General features: G+C 50.2%; 1 protein-coding gene across 1 annotated transcript in view; it reads left to right on the forward strand.

The window, feature by feature from the left end:
* The window catches only part of ddx10 (DEAD (Asp-Glu-Ala-Asp) box polypeptide 10), a 30,802-nt gene extending 11,002 nt beyond the window's left edge, over positions 1-19,800 (forward strand). Inside the window, exons 13-18 of the mRNA XM_084683535.1 lie at positions 89-422; positions 5,473-5,592; positions 5,817-5,978; positions 10,619-10,675; positions 18,428-18,567; positions 19,479-19,800. Of these exons, the coding sequence (XP_084539661.1) occupies positions 89-422; positions 5,473-5,592; positions 5,817-5,978; positions 10,619-10,675; positions 18,428-18,567; positions 19,479-19,668 (1,003 nt within the window). The 3' untranslated portion in view covers positions 19,669-19,800. The remainder of the gene's footprint in view (positions 1-88; positions 423-5,472; positions 5,593-5,816; positions 5,979-10,618; positions 10,676-18,427; positions 18,568-19,478) is intronic.
* Positions 19,801-20,608: the final 808 nt, after the last annotated feature.

Here is a 20,608-nt window from a genome sequence, read left to right on the forward strand (position 1 = left end):
GAGAGAGAGAGTGGGAGGCAGGCAGAGATGATCACGTGTTGCTGAAGTGTGTCGTGTCCTGACCGAGGTCCCGGGTGTTCCTGAGCAGGTCCCTGGGTCTGGCCATGGCCCCCAGGGTTCGTTTCCTCGCCACAGCCCAGAAACAGAGGAGCACCAGGCAGGCCGGGGCGGAGGAGGAGGAGGAGGGGGAGGAGGAGGACCTGAAGAGCTTCAGGACCAAGCTCTTAGGAGACGGTCCTAGTGTTCCAGACTGCACAACCTCAGACAGTGAGGAGGAGGATGATGATGAAGAGGAGAAAAGACCTAAGGGGCTCTTTGGTGCCGAGGAAGAAGAGGAAGATGAAGATTTGAGAGACTTGGACCTGCTGATGGTGAAGAGGAAAGATGTCTTCAGTTTGGAGGAGGAAGACCAGAGTGATGAGGTAAGACTGTTGAAACTGCCCTGTCCTGCCCAGCCTCACGTGTAGTCTGCTCACCTGGGTCTCTCTGGGTCAGTCTGCTCACCTGGGTCCCTCTGGGTCAGTCTGCTCACCTGGGTCTCTCTGGGTCAGTCTGTTCACCTGGGTCTCTCTGGGTCAGTCTGCTCACCTGGGTCTCTCTGGGTCAGTCTGCTCACCTGGGTCTCTCTGGGTCAGTCATGAGCTGGCACCAAGGTCTTCTCTTAAATTATTATTACTACAATCACTAAGACAAATCTCCCTATTGGGCCTTGCGGTGTATAAACCCAGACCTGCCTGCCGTTTAAACTTTAAAACAGTTTTCAAACCTCAAGCCTCCAGTGTCTGCTTTCTATGTCGGTCAGAAGAGGAGAAATGTATCAGGAGCACAATTGTGTGCGTCAGTGATTGAACTCAGTGCCCACGTCTGTGGACGGGGGGGAAGTCAGACGACTGGAAGGAAAGCAGGAGAAATAGGTCTCCTCGAACTCCTTCCTGCTTATATTTAGCGTTGGAGCACCTCAGGGAAAACAAATTGGGCTAGCTCCCATGTGAAGCAGGAAATAACCCATCCTGCTCATCCTGTGGAGAGACGAGCCTGAGGGTGGAGAGGAGAGGGTGGACAGGAGAGGGTGGACAGGAGAGGGTGGAGAGGAGAGGGTGGACAGGAGAGGGTGGAGAGGAGAGGGTGGAGAGGAGAGGGTGGAGAGGAGAGGGTGGACAGGAGAGGGTGGAGAGGAGAGGGTGGACAGGAGAGGGTGGACAGGAGAGGGTGGAGAGGAGAGGGTGGAGAGGAGGGGGTGGAGAGTTTTAAAGAGGTCAGGAGACGTTTTGCTTTAACGTCACAAGGCGCTTCCTCTCCTCCTCTCTGTCCTTCTCCTACCTTCTCTCTTCTCCTCCTCTCTCCTCTCCTCCTCCTCAGTGATGTGCTCATGGTGTCTGGAGGAAGTGTCTCCTACCTTCTCTCTCCTCCTCTCTCCTCTTCCTCCTCCTCAGTGATGTGCTCATGGTGTCTGGAGGAAGTGTCTCCTAACTTCTCTCTCCTCCTCTCTCTCCTCATCCTCCTCCTCAGTGATGTGCTCATGGTGTCTGGAGGAAGTGTCTCCTACCTTCTCTCTCCTCCTCTCTCTCCTCCTCTCTCCTCTTCCTCCTCCTCAGTGATGTGCTCATGGTGTCTGGAGGAAGTGTCTCCTACCTTCTCTCTCCTCCTCTCTCTCCTCCTCCTCCTCAGTGATGTGCTCATGGTGTCTGGAGGAAGTGTGTCTCGGCAGAAGCGTTCACCGACGCGTCTCTGGTGGATGAGTGGGAGGAGACAGGGCATGATTCAGACACGACTCTCTCCACCTCCAGGGAACACTGCTCGTCTCCATTACTATGGTTTCATTTTTTGTTGCCTTCGTTTACCAGGTTTGTTTCTGTTTTTGGAGGTGTTGGTGCGGATGGATCAGGCCCTCACAGCCAGTGGGAGATGAGAATGAGCTGGGGTGCCTCCAGCTGTGTCCAGGATACTGATGTGGAGAGTGTTACCTTGCTTTACTGGAGAGGAGACAGTGGTCAGGGGTGGTGATGTGGAGAGTGTTACCTTGCTTTACTGGAGAGGAGACAGTGGTCAGGGGTGGTGATGTGGAGAGTGTTACCTTGCTTTACCCTTCCCTCATCACCAGAACATCAACATTGATATCATTGGCAATCGTAGTTCAAATAACGTCTGTTCTCCCTCTCGGTGTTGAGTTATTGGTTCTGTGTTTCTTAAAGGGATCGATCTGTGAACACCGAGCCCCCCCCCTCCCCCCCTCCCCTTCCTGCAGCTTGTGCTGGTGCTGAGTGAATGTGATATGGTGGAGACAACACTTTCTCTCACCCTGACTGTTATTTGATTGGCAACAGTCCCACACGCCCTGCCACTCCCAGGCCAGACATTTGTCCTTTTGGAAAAGCAGCTTTCGTGTGGTGAGATTGATCGAAGCAGTCTAGTGAGAGCAAGTCTGTCATCCTGTGAGCTCCATAACAGACGAGTCGCACCACACCTTCTCAGAAGACGCTCTGCCACAGAAACTTCCATGATGCTAGGTGGTCTGTTCACCCTTTCACCCTCTCTGCTGTTGCCCCAAGTTCCCTTCCAGGGGTTAGGAGACTTCTTCAATGTTTCAGTAGTCCCTGGTTCTCTGCAGGTGAGGGAGCAGGGTTGATATCCAGCCTCTAGATCTGGTTTGAAAACAAATATATTTTAACTAATGTGCCAGAAATGATCATAAGAACAGATGTACTGTTGATCCATCCATCCAGCCAGCCAGTCCCCCCCCCTCCCCTCCTTAACGATGGTGTTTGGTTCGGTTCAGTCCATTTATTGATTGATTGATTGGTCCATTGATTGGTGAGTGTCTGATCTCCACTCCAGTCGATTAATTGGCCGTGAGCCATTCCTGTCAGGACGTGCGGGGCGTCAGGGAGAGGGATGCTCGCTGAGCGCAGCTGTCCAGACAGAACAAGCCATAAATCAGGCCTATCCATGAGCCAGGCTAAACTTTTACTCTCATAGCACCATGAGAATGTCTTCCAAACACCCATATATCATTATGGTTTATGTCTTGAATCAATCTTTGGTTTTAGCTCAAGTGCGGCAAAGAGAGTGTGTGTGTGTGTGTGTGTGTGTGCGTGCGCATGCATGTATGAAGTTGTGTGTTTCAATGAACCGTTCCCAAATATTACTTTTTAAAAGATGTGCTTCACTGCAGCATGTCTCATAGCTCCATCAAGATACCCTTTCTATCACCCTGCCTGCCCCAGCCTCGCCCTGCCCCAGCCTCTCCCCAGCCTCGCCCTTCCCCAGCCTCGCCCTTCCCCAGCCTCGCCCTGCCTCAGCCTCGCCCTTCCCCAGCCTCGCCCTTCCCCAGCCTCGCCCTGCCTCAGCCTCTCCCTGCCTCGCCCTGCCCCAGCCTCGCCCTTCCCCAGCCTCTCCCTGCCCCAGCCTCTCCCTGCCTCAGCCTCTCCCTGCCCCAGCCTCGCCCTGCTCCAGCCTCGCCCTGCCCCAGCCTCTCCCCAGCCCAGCCTCACCACTTGAGACATTTCTCCTCCCAGAGTTCATGCTGGAAGTTGGTGAAAGACTCGCTCCTAAACTGGGATTAAACGTCTCTCCCCTTTTTCATAAACGATTAAATGAAATGCAAAGATCTTAGAGTCGGAGAGAGGGGATTTTTTTTTTGCAAGACGCACATATTGAATTTCTTTTCAAATCTTTTTTTTCTGAGACACATTTTTTCAAGGGGCGCATAATTTCTCCATTAAAAATGCAGTGCAATAACCTCACACTCAAAGAAATGTCAGCGCTTCATTCACAATCCTCTGCGCGCTCCGTTTCTCCCGTGTGAAGCACTTATTAAACGAGGAGATTTAAGGAAATGAGGTCTAGAGGTGACTCTTCCCTGGGGTTTTTCTGCTTCAGAAAGATGGAATGTGAGAAAATGGAGGCAGGTTGTGAGAATAGCTAATGACTTCAGGTTTGATTTCAGAGTTGAAACTGAAAGATCCTGTGGGTGTCTTTCGCTAATGACGATCTGCTCCGTTTTTTAGTGACCTTGACAACACCCCAGAATGCAGAGATTGGATTTCCGCGGTAACAGAACACTTCGGATATCAGGGCCGCCTGTTCGCATCGCTTATCTTCCCGCAATCCTTTTGTTGCGAAGAACCATTCTTTTCATCCCTTAATCTATTCCAAACGGCTTTGAATCGAATTCTTAAAATGGATGACGCTACTGCTGGATAGTTGAATACAGTCTTGTCGGCAGAACAATAACGCACGAATACAAAGGGAATTTGGGATGGATTTTTTGGTAAATCACTCATGAGACGAATGGAGATGATGAGAACAATGGCTATATCCTGTCTGAGAAGGGCTGAAATGCAGCATCTTTATCTGTGACCGAGCCTCCCTCCCCTACTGGCCCGTTCTCATTTGATAATTCACAAGTCTTTTGTTTTTAGGATTTGTGGAAAGTGGAAACTATCCAAAGGTCGTTCTCCGGGCCCGACGTTCTGAAGGACGCTCGCGGTTCATACGCTCTTATCGGTTAAATCTAATTGACGATGTTAATCAGCGCTCACATGGGAGAAATCGCATCATTTATCGAACCATGAAATGCATAACCTTGCCAATTGACTCCAGATTTGTCAATATATGGTTAAGCGAGCACGCAGGCGTAAATTCTGTGTTAAAAACGAGCAGGCCTGAAAGCGAGCCAGAGACCGAAGCATCGACTCGCAGCCCCTGGAGCGAGGAGCGCTGTCGTTATAATCTGCCCATGCAGTATTTCTGCCTGGCGCCGAGAGCCAAGTCAGCAGACTGCGTCGCGTGTTAATCTCAGCTCATATTCCAGAGGTTTGTTTTATTAACACCTGAGGCAGGAGGGCTCTCTATATTACTCTTAACGGGAGAGGGCTTGGCTGCTACGTGCCAAGAAAAGTACATGTACTCTTGGCCACAGCGAGGAAACCGAATTCATGTTGGGCAAAACAGCTCTTTAAGAACAAAGAATTGGCGCCGCGTTGTGAATGTTAAATCTGGTGTTGTAGTGTTCGTGGCAGCCAACAGCAAACGCATATTCAGAGTTATCCATTGTTGTTGAAATTATGAGGTGAAAGGTCAAATTATTTCATGTTATGAATAGTCCTTGACTTGCCTATGCGAATGTTAAAAAAATCTGACGTTTTGAAAAAGGTGTGAAGAGTTACCTGGTGTTACTGGGACACTCACACCCTGTAGCAGAATGGGAATTGACAGTTTAATTTGAGAATGGAAGTGGTTCATAACAGAGTTGCTACCAGAAACAATGGGAAACAGGAAATGAAATTTGTCACATGGTTCTTCAATCTGCTGCAGCAAATGGACAGGGGCCAGATTTGAGCCTTTTCAGTTTAAAGCCCCAAGATTGAGCATTATTTCAGGGAAAAGATCCCTCTCAAAGTTGATTGATTCTGTCATCGTTTCTGAGATTTTCCTCCTCTCTCTGTCTGCCTATGTCTTTACGCGTGTTAGGAGAGTGACACCAAACTCAACACGAAAACGGAGAAGGAGACGAAATTCAAAGATGCCAAGAAGGCCTTGAAGAGAAACTTCCATCTGAACACCAAAACCATCTTCACGGACGATGGACAGGTTTGATCTAACAGCCTTTAAACTCCACAACTCAAACTAAACACACCTGTTTGAGCCGAAGAGTCTCATCTCACAACCCCTAGGGTTAGGCTGGACGAACAAGCCTGTAACTTGTATTTGTGTGTTGAACTGAAAAGTGAAATATCCCTGTTGTTAAAGACCGCATGTTGATCCCCTTCCTCCCCCCTCACCAACCTCATCCACCTCCACCCCCCTCACCCCAGGTGGTGCAGCAGTGGCCCCCCCTCCAGAGGACGGCTGTGCCTGTGGAGGGCGATGAGGAGCAGTCTGGGATCGACGTGGAGAAGGCCCGGGAGCGGCTCCGTCTGGAGGACCAGGCCTTCGACAAGCAGGAGTACAGCCGCAAGGTCAAGGAGAAGAAGCGGGTAAGACGATGTTTCTACGTGGGTTCCGGGGGCTGTGTGAGCTTTATCAAAGAGGCCTGGGTTCGAATCCAGCCCGGGTCCTATGCCGCATGTCTTCCTGCCTCCCTCTCTCTCCTTCCTTTTTCCTGTCTACCTTGAACTGTCCTGTCCCATAAAGCATGAAAATGACCCATTTATATATATCTTTAAAAACCGGTTCTGACTGGATGCTGTTCTAGAAACCAACAGCAGAGTTCTCTAGCTAAACCAGATCACTGTCTGTCGCAGGTAGCATATTCAGGGATGAAAAATATCCCAGCTGTCGTTCTCTCTCGCGCACTCCCCCCCCCCCCCCCCCAAACGACACACTTGTTTACACACGCTTTTACACACACAGGCGCACACACACCCCCTCCGGTCATTAGCTGAGAGTGATTGAGGTGAGGTACAGACCAGCTGGGTCTCTGGAATGACTACAAGCAGCTGCTGTTGCTGACTTGAGCAGAAACCAGGAGACCAGACCAAACTAGGAGATCAGACTAGGAGACCAGACTAGGAGACCAGACTAGGAGATCAAACTAGGAGACCAGACCAGGAGACCAGACCAAACTAGGAGATCAGACTAGGAGATCAGACTAGGAGACCAGACTAGGAGATCAAACTAGGAGACCAGACCAGGAGACCAGACCAGACCAGGAGACCAGACTAGACTAGGAGACCAGACTAGACTAGGAGACCAGACTAGACTAGGAGACCAGACCAGACTAGGAGACCAGACCAGACTAGGAGACCAGACCAGACCAGACTAGGAGACCAGACCAGACCAGACTAGGAGACCAGACCAGACCAGACTAGGAGACCAGACCAGACCAGACTAGGAGACCAGACCAGACCAGACTAGGAGACCAGACCAGACTAGGAGACCAGACCAGACTAGGAGACCAGACCAGACTAGGAGACCAGACCAGACCAGGAGACCAGACCAGACCAGGAGACCAGACCAGACCAGGAGACCAGACCAGACTAGGAGACCAGACCAGACTAGGAGACCAGACCAGACTAGGAGACCAGACCAGACTAGGAGACCAGACCAGACTAGGAGACCAGACCAGACCAGGAGACCAGACCAGACTAGGAGACCAGACCAGGAGACCAGACCAGGAGACCAGACCAGGAGACCAGACCAGGAGAGCAGACCAGGAGAGCAGACCAGGAGAGCAGACCAGGAGAGCAGACCAGACCAGACCAGGAGACCAGACCAGACTAGGAGACCAGACTAGGAGACCAGACTAGGAGACCAGACTAGGAGACCAGACTAGGAGACCAGACTAGGAGACCAGACTAGGAGACCAGACCAGGAGACCAGACCAGGAGAGCAGACCAGACCAGGAGACCGCCTAGCATTCCACAAGCTTCACCACGGACCCTGCCTCCTAAGTTTAATAACCTCTCCCTGATAAAAGGCAAATGGCTAGGCAGCTGTTCCTGCCCCCTCCCCATACCGACCCCATCACAACCAGAACCATTACACTCCTCCTCCCTTTCTCACAGGAACGCTCTTGAACATGCCCAACGCATCAGAAACCAACTGCAGATTGTTAAACCCAGCAGCTTCACTGCTTAGACCAGCATCTTAACCTGCCCTTGCCTGCAACACGCTACATTCACCCACAGAAGACGTCTCCTTCTCTCACACCCCAGGTTACCCTAGGCACCAAGCATCAGAGCAGAGTGTGTTTATATACACACACAAAATACTGCCAGAATACTCAATAAATCACTGTTAGGAACCCAAATGAAAATCCCTGACATAGCTGGGTCTGACCTGCTGCTTGAAGCCTGCAGGCAGCCCATGGGAGATGCCGATCGCCCCGGTCATATTTTTCAGAGAGAAATTGCAGTAGATTTCTTTTTCTCTCTCAGAAGATCCCGGAATAGCTGCAGAAAGAAGGTTTTCCTGGGCTCACCTTATTTGTAGAGAGTTCTCTCCTAGCCAGTGGAGAAATATTGACGAATGGATTCTGTTTTCTCTCGTGTTCGTTGCCATCCTATTTTGATTTAATGGCGCCATGATGGTATAATTTAATTGGAGAATGTAACGAGTGGTCTTTGGCGTGGCAGGTGTTGTTCAGCTGAATATTGATGAGGTAGGACACTGAACATCGTGCTTCAGGAGAGAGCGGGCCGAGGGCCGTCATCTAGACGAGAGCAGGTTGCACACAGAGCATTTGAATCTGCTTGCTCTGCACTGCAAATGCTTTAACCACTGAGCTGAACTTAACATACATCTTCATTTCTAATATAGTATATATACAATTATCACAATATAGATAGATATGTACATATGTACCAAATCTAGAACCGGAATAACCATTACTTATAACTGAAGTCACTGTTCTTCAGCGATGAGATTTATAAACACACACAGTTTCTCCCTTTTACCGTCAACGGGCGATTTAAAGATGGCGACCGCATCGCTCCTGCGTCAGCGAAGCCGTCGTCAGCGAAGCCGTCGTCAGCGAAGCCGTCGTCAGCGAAGCCGTCGTCAGCCCCTCCCGCTCACCGTGCGGAAGGGTCCCCAGAGTAGGTGGTGCCTCAGAGCCCCCCTGCCGCCCCCCCCACGCGTCACGTACTCTTGGGCGTTGCGTTTAATGGCTCGTCCGGTTCATCGGTCGCACTCGACAACCGTTGCCAAGCAGCGCCGCCTGCAATGACACTCCGACGCGGAAGGAGGGAAAACAGACGCTTAAAAATCCATTTTCTCTTTGGCGCTGAGTCGCCGGCCTCGTTGGAGAACACTGCCCAGGAATCAATTAGCAGCTCCTACCAGCACATGAATCACTCCTGCCTAGCTGGCAGGACAAGTACCCCCCTCCACCACGCTCCACGTCTGCCGTCTGCCTCTGATTGGAAGAGACACACACACACACAGACTGATATGATGTATGATCAGGCTCGTAGGGCACGTTTTCACATTCTTGCCAGAGTGATTAGAATGTTTTTTTGTGCTTCCTATTGTTCAAGTCCTCAGAACTGGATCTGCTTGTTTATCTCACAGACCAGAGACAGTAGAGCAGGGTTGTTCACCCTGGTCCTCAGGGTCCACTGTCCTGCAGGTTCTAGATGTTTCAAGATGCTCTCACAGCCCCTCTCTCCTCACAGCCCCTCTCTCCTCACAGCCCCTCTCTCCTCACAGCCCCTCTCTCCTCACAGCCCCTCTCTCCTCACAGCCTCTCTCTCCTCACAGCTCCTCTCTCCTCACAGCCCCTCTCTCCTCACAGCCCCTCTCTCCTCACAGCCTCTCTCTCCTCACAGCTCCTCTCTCCTCACAGCTCCTCTCTCCTCACAGCCCCTCTCTCCTCACAGCCTCTCTCCTCACAGCCTCTCTCCTCACAGCTCCTCTCTCCTCACAGCCCCTCTCTCCTCACAGCTCCTCTCTCCTCACAGCTCCTCTCTCCTCACAGCTCCTCTCTCCTCACAGCTCCTCTCTCCTCACAGCTCCTCTCTCCTCACAGCTCCTCTCTCCTCACAGCTCCTCTTTGGCTGTAGATTACTGCCTCTCCTCCTCCAAACACACTTCCTCGTCTTTTCTCTCTCCTCTCTTTCTGTCTGTCTTTTTCCCCTCTCGCTCTCTCTCCCCCCCCCCCTCTGTCTCTCTCTCTCTCTGTTTTTCTCTCTCATTCTGTTTGAAGGTTAGACTCGAGTACGTAACCATACTTAGGTTTTAGTACAGCCCTTGTGGTGTGTAAAAGCCCTTTAGAAACCCAGAAGGGGCATCAGAGCCCTCTGGTCCTGTCAGTCCTGTCATTCTCCGAGGGGATGAGGCCCCTCCTTGAGCCCCTTACACACAACCAGGAAGGCGACCAGGAAGGCGAACTGATGGGAATCCGGGACGTTTTCCTGCCTATTTTCTTTATGCAACCAGTGGTCTTCACTGGACGACATTTGCAGAAGACATTAGGAAGTGATGAGTCAGCTGCTGACGTGATCTAATGCACTGCATGTCATTAGCCTTCTGCCTCCCCACACACACACACACACACACACACACGGCGAGCAAAGAAGGTCTGTTGTGTCGTTGGGTCGTTTGCTGCGGTCAGGCTGTCCTCTCCTGAATGTGCAGTCGGGGCCAAACGACTGCAGCGGAGGTCAGCTGAAATTCGTGCTCGCTTCTGCAAGGTCAGCGTTTCGTTTTGATCTGGTTCCGTTTTCCTGCCAGAAACCTTGCCACCTTTCAATACTCCGTCATCACCCCCACCCCCAACACTACCCCCACCACCCCCCCTCCTGTATTGGCAGTGTTCCTACTTCCTTATCCTCACTTCCTACTCCCTTATCCTCACTTCCTACTTCCTTATCCTCACTTCCTAGTTCCTGCTATATTCCTTCCTCTCCTCCCTCATCCTTCCCCTATCGTCCCAGCACAGACCTGTGTGTCTTCTCCAGGCCTGTAGGGGGCAGCCTACTGAGCTGGGAGACAGTGAAGCTGATTAACACACCAGGTGGAACGCACCACTCACCCCCAACTCTTACAGACTGAGATCTGATGACGCCTCCCTTCCTGTCTTGGTTTCCAGGTGTCAGTTTAAAACACCAACGCGCATCCTCGACACGTCCTCGTAGATAAACATGCTAAAGTGTGTCCTCTCTTTTCTCTGCAGGAGAAGAAGATGAAGGAAAAAGCTGCCAGGAGAGAAGCCATGAAGAAGAGCGCCGAGGTACGTCTGTCTTTACATTACATTTATGCATTTAGCAGACGCATTTATCCAAAGCGACTTCCAAGAGAGAGCTTTTCAAAAGAGCATAGGTCACTGATCATAACAACAAGGTAGTCCCACACAGCAAGCAGTCAAAACATAAAGCATACATTGTGAAAAACTAAGCAAGTGCCAAGGGAAGACCCATAAGAGCATGCAGTTATACAAGTTACAAATTAAAACAACATGAACCCCAAAAAGTGCAACACTGTACCTGTAGAAGAACAATCAACAGTAAAATATTTTACAGCGAGTACAAGAGTTCAAGAGTTAACTTGTCTAACCTTCAAGTCTTTCTCACATTGACTTATTTCCCTCACTCTTTCTAGAAGCAGTATCCATCTCAGACTGAACGTTTCCACCCCATGCAGGTGTCCCACTTCACTCGTGCTAGATTAAACCGGCGCCATTAAAGTAATGCTTGTCAGGTTGATGCTGTTGAAAGCCATTTCTAGCGCCACGTGAAGCTGAATTTCAGAGCAGTGAGACTCTCTACTCCATATCTTGGTAGAAGAGGAAGCAGGACCGGCATGTTCTGTATACCTCTCTGCTCTGACGTGGAACACCATGTTCAGAGTCAGCACATGCAGTCAACTCTGGAGTTACTGGTACCCTGGTAACGATGAGTAAAAGGGTTTTAAAAACTTAAACTTTTGGTTATTTAGCTTAATGTCACACTGGAAAAATGAGAAATATCCAAACTTCAATTACAGTACATTTATTAGGAGCATTTATTAGGTAACATTTTGTCACCATGAAATTATAATTTTTTAAGCAAAATGTCTAGAAATGATTTTGAACAAAATGTAACGGAAGCATTTTTCCTTTCATATTAGACCTTTTTTTGTCGTTGTTAACCTGACTGGGGAAAGAAGTCTTTTTTTGATAACCCTTTTTGACATCTTTACCAGAGGTTACAGTAATTTCTGAGTCGACTGTAGATTAGTTGCAGAGCAGTGTTGCCTCCCCGGGGGGATTTGAACAGTGGCACGTCTCAAGGTTATCTCCCTCTGCTCTGTGATGAGTCATACTAAGCTGCTCAGCGCTGCCAGGGCGTTGAGCTCATACGCCCAGAGATGTTGCATGACGGCTGCTTCTCTGGAGTCGTCAGCGCGGCGCTGGTCTGATCCAGCATCCAGCAGCTGAGCTGCTCTGACCACCTACAGATGGATCACATCTCTCTCTCCCTCCCTCCTCTGTGAAGTGCTCAGCAGTGCTGGAGTCTATCCACAGGGAGTAAGAGATAAAAGAGTGTCTGGCAGCTTCATCCCCTTCCTCCCCAGCCTCTAGCTTTCTCGATGGGGGGGGCTCTCGCTGGGTCGTGTTTGACTGACGTTCTCGACCATCCCCCCCCCCCGCGCGCGCGCGAGCAGCCTCATTGTTGCTAGCTCAGCGGGTAGAGCATCTGACTGCAGATCCAGAGGCTACAGGTTCAAAACCCCTTCCCCCTTCCGTCTGCTGAAAGCACCAGGTAAACTAACGCATTGGGTGTTCCTCACCCCCTCCCTCACCCCCTCCCTCTCTGGCCGTCTCCCCTGGGGAATGTGACCAGGACAGATGCTCCGTGTCCCTGCTCCCCATGAGAACTGGCGGGCGGTATTGACCCTGTCCCCTGACGTCCTCCCCCAGCCTACAGACGCAATTAGAGAAGCTCCCCTCTCCCCCTTGCCTTCACAGCCCCTCCACACACTCGTTTATCAGGGCTAACACGCTCCCCAGCCCAGGCAGGGTGGCCTTAATACAGCCAGAGGCCACATTCCACCACGTTCAGCATGATCACAACTCCTTTGGCAGAAAGGGTTTATTGGTTTGAAGATTGGTTTGGGACTGGGGTCTCTGAAAGCCTTCAGGGTCATATTGTGCTCGTGGGATAGATCACAGTTTTGGACTTGTTCCCACTCTTGAAATTGGTTTCTAAAGTTCATTCAGCATTTCGGCTGTTTACTTGTTGCAACAACAACAACAAAAACAGCTGTTGTTGGATTGAGGGGTTTGAGAACAAAAGTACGAAGTCACAAATCCGCTCGCTGTGGGCACGGTTTAGAAACGTCCTGTTCTGGAAAGATAGACTTGGCTCCTGGCTGCCATCCTGGCTCACGTCAGCGTGTGCCACTGAGCCCCAGGAATATGTTCAGACTAGAGGGTGGATGCACCATTAATCACTGCCACCTGCACACTACTGCTGCCACCCAATCTGTGAGAGAGCGCCAGGGCTGAACCAGCCTCCCAGTCTGTGAGAGAGCACCAGGGCTGAACCAGCCTCCGCTAGCTCTGCATTCAGCTCAGCTCAGCTTGTCATGGATTAACAGAAGCTTGTGTTGATCTTTTTTCTTTGAGATTTTGTTTTTTCCCCCTTGTCAAAAGTTGTGTCTCTGTTTGGTATTGAAGGGAGGTTGTCGGTTGTTGAAGTATTGAACTGTATGAAGCTGTGAAGTGACCTTTCCTGTTTCCTCTCTGTTTGGCATTTCGCAACAGATTATTTTAGAACTTTTATCGTACACCATCGTTTAAATCCAATCTTCCCTCCCTGCATGTAACTGTTGCATTTCTGGTCTAACCTTGCCTCCTAATGTCTGGTGTTCTAGGGGTGGATTTATTCAAGCAGAAATGTTTCATGTTCACAACATTTAAATATAAAAACATTCCTTCCATGTGGAATGAAGTTTGGTTTAAACTAGGCAGATCTCATGCGCTTTCATTTTCCAACATAATGCCCAAACGAGAGAATTAGCGACTGCTGTATGAGACAATGGCCGCCTCTTATCATTCCAGCACAGACTAATGTGTGTGGAAGCCAGCTAGCTTACTTAGCTGGGTGACATTTGAGTGAAGCTGATAATAACACCAGTGGGAGCAGGTGGAATACTGCTCAACCCACTCCTCTAAATCAAGACCAAGAGGGATTCAACGAAGCCCTAGCAGTTGGGCAGATGGCATTTCACTAGGCTCACTCCTGCCTCGGTAGAACTGTATTAGTGACCTACCAGAAGAGCACCCTAGCTCTGCTTGTCACCAGTCGGACAGAACACCGCACGTCGCCCTTGAAAAGTCTGATTATTTTTTGTATTTTTTGGGCAGCGCTCCAATTCCAAATCCCTTGTGTTTCTACGTGGTCCCTGTGGAGAAGTCTTCTCCAACAGTCACACCACTGGTAGGGACGGGGGTTGAGGTGATGGAGAGACTAGTCTGTCATCCATTCCAGAATACTCGTCCACAGCTTCAAGATGGCAGCTGTCATGGCCGCTGTGTCTCCACCTGCTCCAGAGCTAACGGATGCTAATGCAGGGGCGGCGGCGGAGCCATTCATCACGGGATCGATGCTGCAGGAGATGGCCATATCTCCCCAAGACACGCCAGCCTGTCTCCAGCATCCACAATCAGGGCTGGTTCTCCTACGGTGCTCGTACGTTTTACGTCGCATTGTATTCATTTGGCCGACGCTTTTATCCAAAGCGATGTACGGTTAGCGCTTGTATATAGTAGTACGGCAGAAGATCAGCGATCAGAAGTGCCTTCTCATGCTAGCTCAGTGGTCTGAGTCAAACACTTGTACTGTAAACACCCAAAAGTCGCCAAACCCTTTAATCCATATTTAATGAGGTTCTATTGAAACTCATTCTCCATAATAAATATCCTCCTCATCTTGTCTGGGCCAGTGAGCTCGCCAGTCAGACTGTTACAAGATGAAGCTCTAAAATGACAGTTCATCACTTTAAGGCCTGCAGAGATTTGATAAACGTACTTGAGAGAGCTGTATGGTAATGTCAGAAGTCCTTCCCCAGAATATGCAGGCGCTCAACTCCTTTCACCAAATCCGCTCTCCCTTTCATGGTCCCCACTGCGAAGTCTCAACGTGACAGAGCAGGACTTTACGACTCTGCTCCAGAGCCCATAACAGTCCCTGCAGGACATTCAGGCCAGTCCAAAACAAAATCAGCTAGCATGTAAACGAATCGAAGGAATTGAACTCTGCCATAGTTCAAGTGCACCAGTTTTAATTGGTGTACTCGGATTACCTTGATGTTAGTGAGTTCCCAGCCCTAGCTCTGTAATGGTGTACATGCTACAACAGTTCACTGTCATATGAAATATGAATAGGCGGAAATGAAAGACCTAGGATGAAGAAGTATGCGTGGTGAAATATTCATGCTGGGTGGTTTAAAGCATCACATGTCTTCAGCTCTCCTAAATGCTAAGTGATTAAAGGAGTTCTTTTAAATATTCATTGGTTGTATAGTGCTGGCTGGAGTCATTTCCCACTGGCACCAGCCTTCGACTACATCAGGGTTGTGTGTGTGTGTCTCTCTGCTACTGGACGTCTGTATGTGAGGAAATTCAGGACATCTTAATCTATAATGATGGACTGGAGGGGGGGGGGGGGGTAGTTATTAGGTTAGCTGACTAGTGCAGGGAGAAGGCCTGTTGGTATATATTTAGATGACTAGCTCAGGTCTGTAGGTAGGGGATCGGTTAGCAGACTAATGCAGATCTCTAATGCGGAATTGATACCTGCCAAAAGTTGACTTGCTGGTTTTTTTTCCTGTAAGATTATTGAAAGTAATGTTAGTTTTTCTTTCATCCGTGCCTCTAGTTTGCTAGATGGTTTTCTGTTTCTACGGAAACGCAGCTGTTTAGTGAGGCCTGTGTCTCGGGTCACATCCTCTAAGCCCCGTCAGTTACTGCCTACTGACCAATCACAGACCGCAAGCTACAACAATCTTAGCTCTGGAAGGACACCATTCTTTAACCTTAATATGAGATCCATCTATGTAAAACAATGTCTGGGATATCAGGGAGAAGATGTGTGTTCATGTAGCTGGTGTGAATCGGTGAAACTCACTCCAAGTATATAACAGGCCACCCGCGTCATTGAATAGCTAGCTTTTCTTTGGCATAGCTGGTAGTGGTGGCGCTTGGGAAGTCAGAGATGGCGTGTTCGATCCTCGGTGAAGGATGAACACGGTCTGGAAAACTCTGACGGAACTTGCAAGACCATGTCTGTTACATACGCAGACACAACACAAGCAGAACTAACAACCGTCACATTTACACAACAGACCTTCAAAAAGCTGTCATTTGTGTACCTGCTCTGATAATGATGTCCTCTGCATTCAGTGGTCATGGTTGGGAACTTGCCATGGTAATGTTTTGAAGCAGTATCATCGACTCCCCAGTCTTCATTTCTGGGTTCAGATTTCTTCAAGTCTCTGTGGTGTCTGTGGAGGTTCAGCCCTGCTGTCTTTATTCTGATCACGAGGACGGAGCCCGTCTTACCGCAAGTCTCTGTCAGCAGAATTTCAAATGAATCGCACAAAAGCACGGTGTCCAGACAGGATTGGTTTATAACGCTCACACACATGCTTGCTCACTCACACACTCCTGAACAGTGAAATTCCCTCCCCTGCAGTAAGGCATGTGGGTGAGTGTCTGTTCCGACATTCAATATCAGAGACTCTCCCCACCCTTTCTGTGTGGTTTGGAAATGTTGGTGAAGGTTTGTGAATGTGGGATTGGGTTACAACTGTCAGTTATAAACGTATGAATGTTTTAAAACTTATAAACTAGGCTTATAGTTTGTTCTTTAATTCTATTTCTGATGGATCTCACTGGAATTAACAGAAGTGCTAGACTGTGTCTATATCGGTCTACCTACTTTCTTTTAGAGAATCCGGATGTCCGGTTGGGATTTAAAGAGGGGAGCATGTGTTGTATCTTGCCCTTTCCTCAGCAGCATCCAGCTTTAATTTCTACAAATCCCCCTGGAATGAAGCAGTTGGTATTGAACAGGCTATCTGGGTCATCAAACTTCTCTTCAGTTTAGAAATATTGAATAGAAGGAGCTGTTTCTTCCTAGAAAAACACAAAACACCTTTGTTTCGTCTGGAATTATTGGCTCTTTACAATTCTTTGAAACCGAGCAACTTGCAGTTCAACCCTCAACAGGCTGTTTTCTGGTCAAGTTTGTCTGGGTTTTTTCTTCCTGTCAGAAAAACCTGCAATGTTCCTTTTAACGTACTCACAGCCTTCCTGAATCTTTGTTGCCTGTCCAGGCTGGACTCGGGCAAACGAGTAGTTTAGCACGTAGGTTTGATACAAGGGACCCAGTGATGTGGACCAAACAGGGAAGGGGGCTCATTAAAGAGGTCCACAGAGAAATATCCCCTGAAATATCTCCTGCCTCTGTCCCAGATCCTCCAAGAGATGACCGCTTGGTGGCTCAGGATCCAAAGCTCATTAACACGAGCGTTCCACTGGGCAGTTTCATCCATTTTAAGTAGATCAATTATTTCTCTCTCCCCTCCCTCTCTTTCCCCCCCATCACTCTGTCTCCCCTGCCTCTCTCTCCCTCTCTCCCTCCCTCCCCATCTCTCTCCCCATCCCTCTCTTTCTCCCTCCCCATCTCTCTCTCCCTCCCCATCTCTCTCTCCCTCCCCATCTCTCTCTCCCTCCCCATCTCTCTCTCTCCCTCCCCATCTCCCTCCCTCCCTCCCTCCCTCCCTCCCTCCCTCCCTCCCTCCCTCCCTCCCTCCCTCCCTCCCTCTCTCTCTCTCTCTCTCTCTCTCTCTCTCTCTCTCTCTCTCTCTCTCTCTCTCTCTCTCTCTCTCTCTCTCTCTCTCTCTCTCTCTCTCTCTCTCTCTCTCTCTCTCTCTCTCTCTCTCTCTCTCTCTCTCTCTCTCTCTCTCTCTCTCTCTCTCTCTCTCTCTCTCTCTCTCTCTCTCTCTCTCTCTCTCTCTCTCTCTCTCTCTCTCTCGGTCTCGGTCTCGGTCTCGGTCTCGGTCTCGGTCTCGGTCTCGGTCTCGGTCTCGGTCTCTCTCTCTCGGTCTCTCTCTCTCTCTCTCTCTCTCGGTCTCTCTCTCTCTCTCTCGGTCTCTCTCTCTCTCTCGGTCTCTCTCTCTCAGCCCTCCACTCATTCTCTCTTCTCCTTGTCAATTCAAGACCAGAACAAAGTTGGTGGTCAGAGGTTTTTTTTTGCAGTGTGAGGTTTAGGCAGTTAAAACAGTGTTTCTGTAGTCTGTAGACTGTAGTCTTTCTATACCTGTCAGACTGCTGTCCTCTCTGCGGTTTTCACCTGGTCCACACTCCAGACTTGCTTGGAAATTTGCCTCATCACATATTTCCTTAACCTTTTTTTGTTTTCCTGCTACCTTTTTTGCGAATAAATCTTGCGTGCCATTTGTTTAGACTGGAGCTGCAGTGCTCCCAGCCCAGGGGCGATGGTATTTCATCTCTGTTCATTTGAGGGTTTAATTCACTGTAGCTTGGCAAGCTTGCTAGAGGTTTTTCTTTGAAAGATATCATCCAGTAATTGGGACGGGGAACATCAGAAGCCATACGTTACTTGCCGGGAGTTTCAACCCCTTCTGTTCTGATTGGGTTAGTGACCGTGTTGCCAATTGCCAACCGTGTTCAACACTGCCTCTGTGAGGGCCCAGCAGCACAAGGGGCTTACTGTCCCCAGTAATAACCAGTCATCTGATACTGTTAAACGTGGACATGGCCTCACCCCTCTCTGGCCTCACTCCTCTCTGGCCTCACCCCTCTCTGGCCTCACCCCTCTCTGGCCTCACCCCTCTCTGGCCTCACTCCTCTCTGGCCTCACTCCTCTCTGGCCTCACCCCTCTCTGGCCTCACCCCTCTCTGGCCTCACTCCTGTCTGACAGATCCCAACATCTAATCATGGTTGTTTCTGCTCCTGTTTGTTTCTCTTTCCAGAAGTCTGGGGAGGATGATGATGATGAGGAGGAGGAGGAGGAGGTGGTGGCGTATCTGTCTGGTGGAGAGGAGTTTGACCCCAGTACGCTGCCTGACCCAGACAAGGTTCCCTCAGATTCTGAAGAGGAACAGCAAAGCAGGTATGAAACTGTCTGGAAGCAATCCATTTCTGCTGTTAGACATTTGACCTTATAAGATGAGATGGACTTTATTGTCCCGGAGGAAATTTGTCTTGGACATGTATATTTGCTGTTAAAATACAAATATCATAGTGCATCCATCTGGTACGTACATAGTCCACGTCCACATACTATACTGTCCTAGTTCAGATCGATGTGTGTTCTCATGGGGGCGCTATGTTCTCTTTATGCCAAGCTGAACATTGCGAGGTGGAGGTTGGTGTGGACGCAGAAATGGTTACAGTCATAGTTCTCTCTCATCAATGCCAGACAGCTTCAGAAACCAGTTAACCCTCCCCCTCCCTCCCTCCCTCCCTCCACCCCCTCCCTCCCTCCACCCCCTTCCTCCCTCCACCCCCTCCCTCCCTCCCTCCCTCCCTCCCTCCCTCCCTCCCTCCCTCCCTCCCTCCCTCCCTCCCTCCCTCCCTCCCTCCCTCCCTCCCTCCCTCCCTCCCTCCCTCCCTCCCTCCCTCCCTCCCTCCCTCCCTCCTCCCCTCCCTTCCTCCTCCCTCCCTTCCTCCTCCCTCCCTCCCTCCCTCCCTTCCTCCTCCCTCCCTCCCTCCCTCCCTCCCTCCCTCCCTCCCTCCCTCCCTCCCTCCCTCCCTCCCTCCCTCCCTCCCTCCCTCCCTCCCTCCCTCCCTCTCCCCTCCCTCTCCCCTCCCTCCCTCCCTCCCTCCCTCCCTCCCTCCCTCCTCCCCTCCCTTCCCCTCCTCCCTCCCTCCCTCCCTCCTCCCCTCCCTTCCTCCTCCCTCCCACCCCCCTCCCTCCCTCCTCCCCTCCCTTCCTCCTCCCTCCCTCCCTCCTCCCTCCCTCCCTCCCTTCCTCCTCCTCCCTCCCTCCCTCCTCCTCCCCCCATCTTGTCTCATCTCAAGCCCTGCTGCTGCCACCCGGAAACGCCGCCACAGCGACTCCAGCACAGAGGAAGAGGAGGAGCCGCCAACAGGAAGCAGGAAGAGAGCCAAGGATCAGGGCAGCCAATCAGCTGGCCAGCCTCTGGACACTGGTCTCTCATTGGCTGAGGACGAGGAGCTGGTCTTACATCTCCTGGGCAACCGGAGCTAGGAGACAGTTAACACCAACTTCAGTTTGTTTTTAGTGTTTTCCCCCAAAGTCATGTTGTCTTGTGTTGATCCAAGATGTTTCACCCCCGTGAAGAGAACCCTATCATATTTCAAATAAACTGTTATTATCATAGTTACAAGTGAGTGGGTTTTACTATGATAGTCTCAAAGTAAACAAGTATTTTTCATGCTGAAGGTGTTGCTGCAGTGGCCGTATCATCTGTGTGCATTTGCACCCCAAGGTTCCTTGAATTAGTCTCAAAGTTGTTAATAGTTTGCAATCACGGTTGTTGGGCTGGTTCTGTGCTCTGCTAGTAACGACCCTTTTGTTTGAAGACTGGAAGGCACATTTCTTCACCATCTATCAGCATTGGCTCTATTCCACACCTTGTTCCAAGTCATGCTTACTGTTATACAACGGCTCGGAAAACACATCTCTCCTTGGAGTAATTCAACCTCCTCTCTTTCTCTGCAGGTTCTGTACTGCAAAGCCCTCAACTCATTTGAAGCTTTTTCATTTCAGAGATTGTAAATGACTTCTGGCGAGCTCTAGACAGGAAGTGAACATCTTGATTCTGTGCCCCCCTGCTGTGCCTCCAGAGGGGGGGTCTCTCTCACGGGAGAGACCAGAGAAAGACTGGCAGGAGGAAAATACCTTTTTTTCTCCGCTCCCAGAATCTGTCTTCTGTCAGGGGTTTTTTTGTGGTTTATTTCTGCTTGCAGACTCGGACATTCTCTCTCTTTTCCTTACGCTCTCTGTTTCTCTTTCCCTCTCTCTCTCTCCCTCTTCCTTGCTCTCTTTCTTCCTTACTCTCCCTTGTCCATCACATTGTTTCCCCACTAGCACTGTTTCCTCGCCGCTCTCTCTTTCTCTCACTTGCCCTCTCTGTTTGACGAGATTTCTGTCTTCGTCTGACCCTCTCCTCTGGCTTCGGGCCAGT

Source organism: Hypomesus nipponensis, chromosome 20 (genome assembly GCF_054491055.1).
Source record: "Hypomesus nipponensis isolate SF chromosome 20, ASM5449105v1, whole genome shotgun sequence".
Lineage (NCBI taxonomy): Eukaryota > Metazoa > Chordata > Actinopteri > Osmeriformes > Osmeridae > Hypomesus > Hypomesus nipponensis.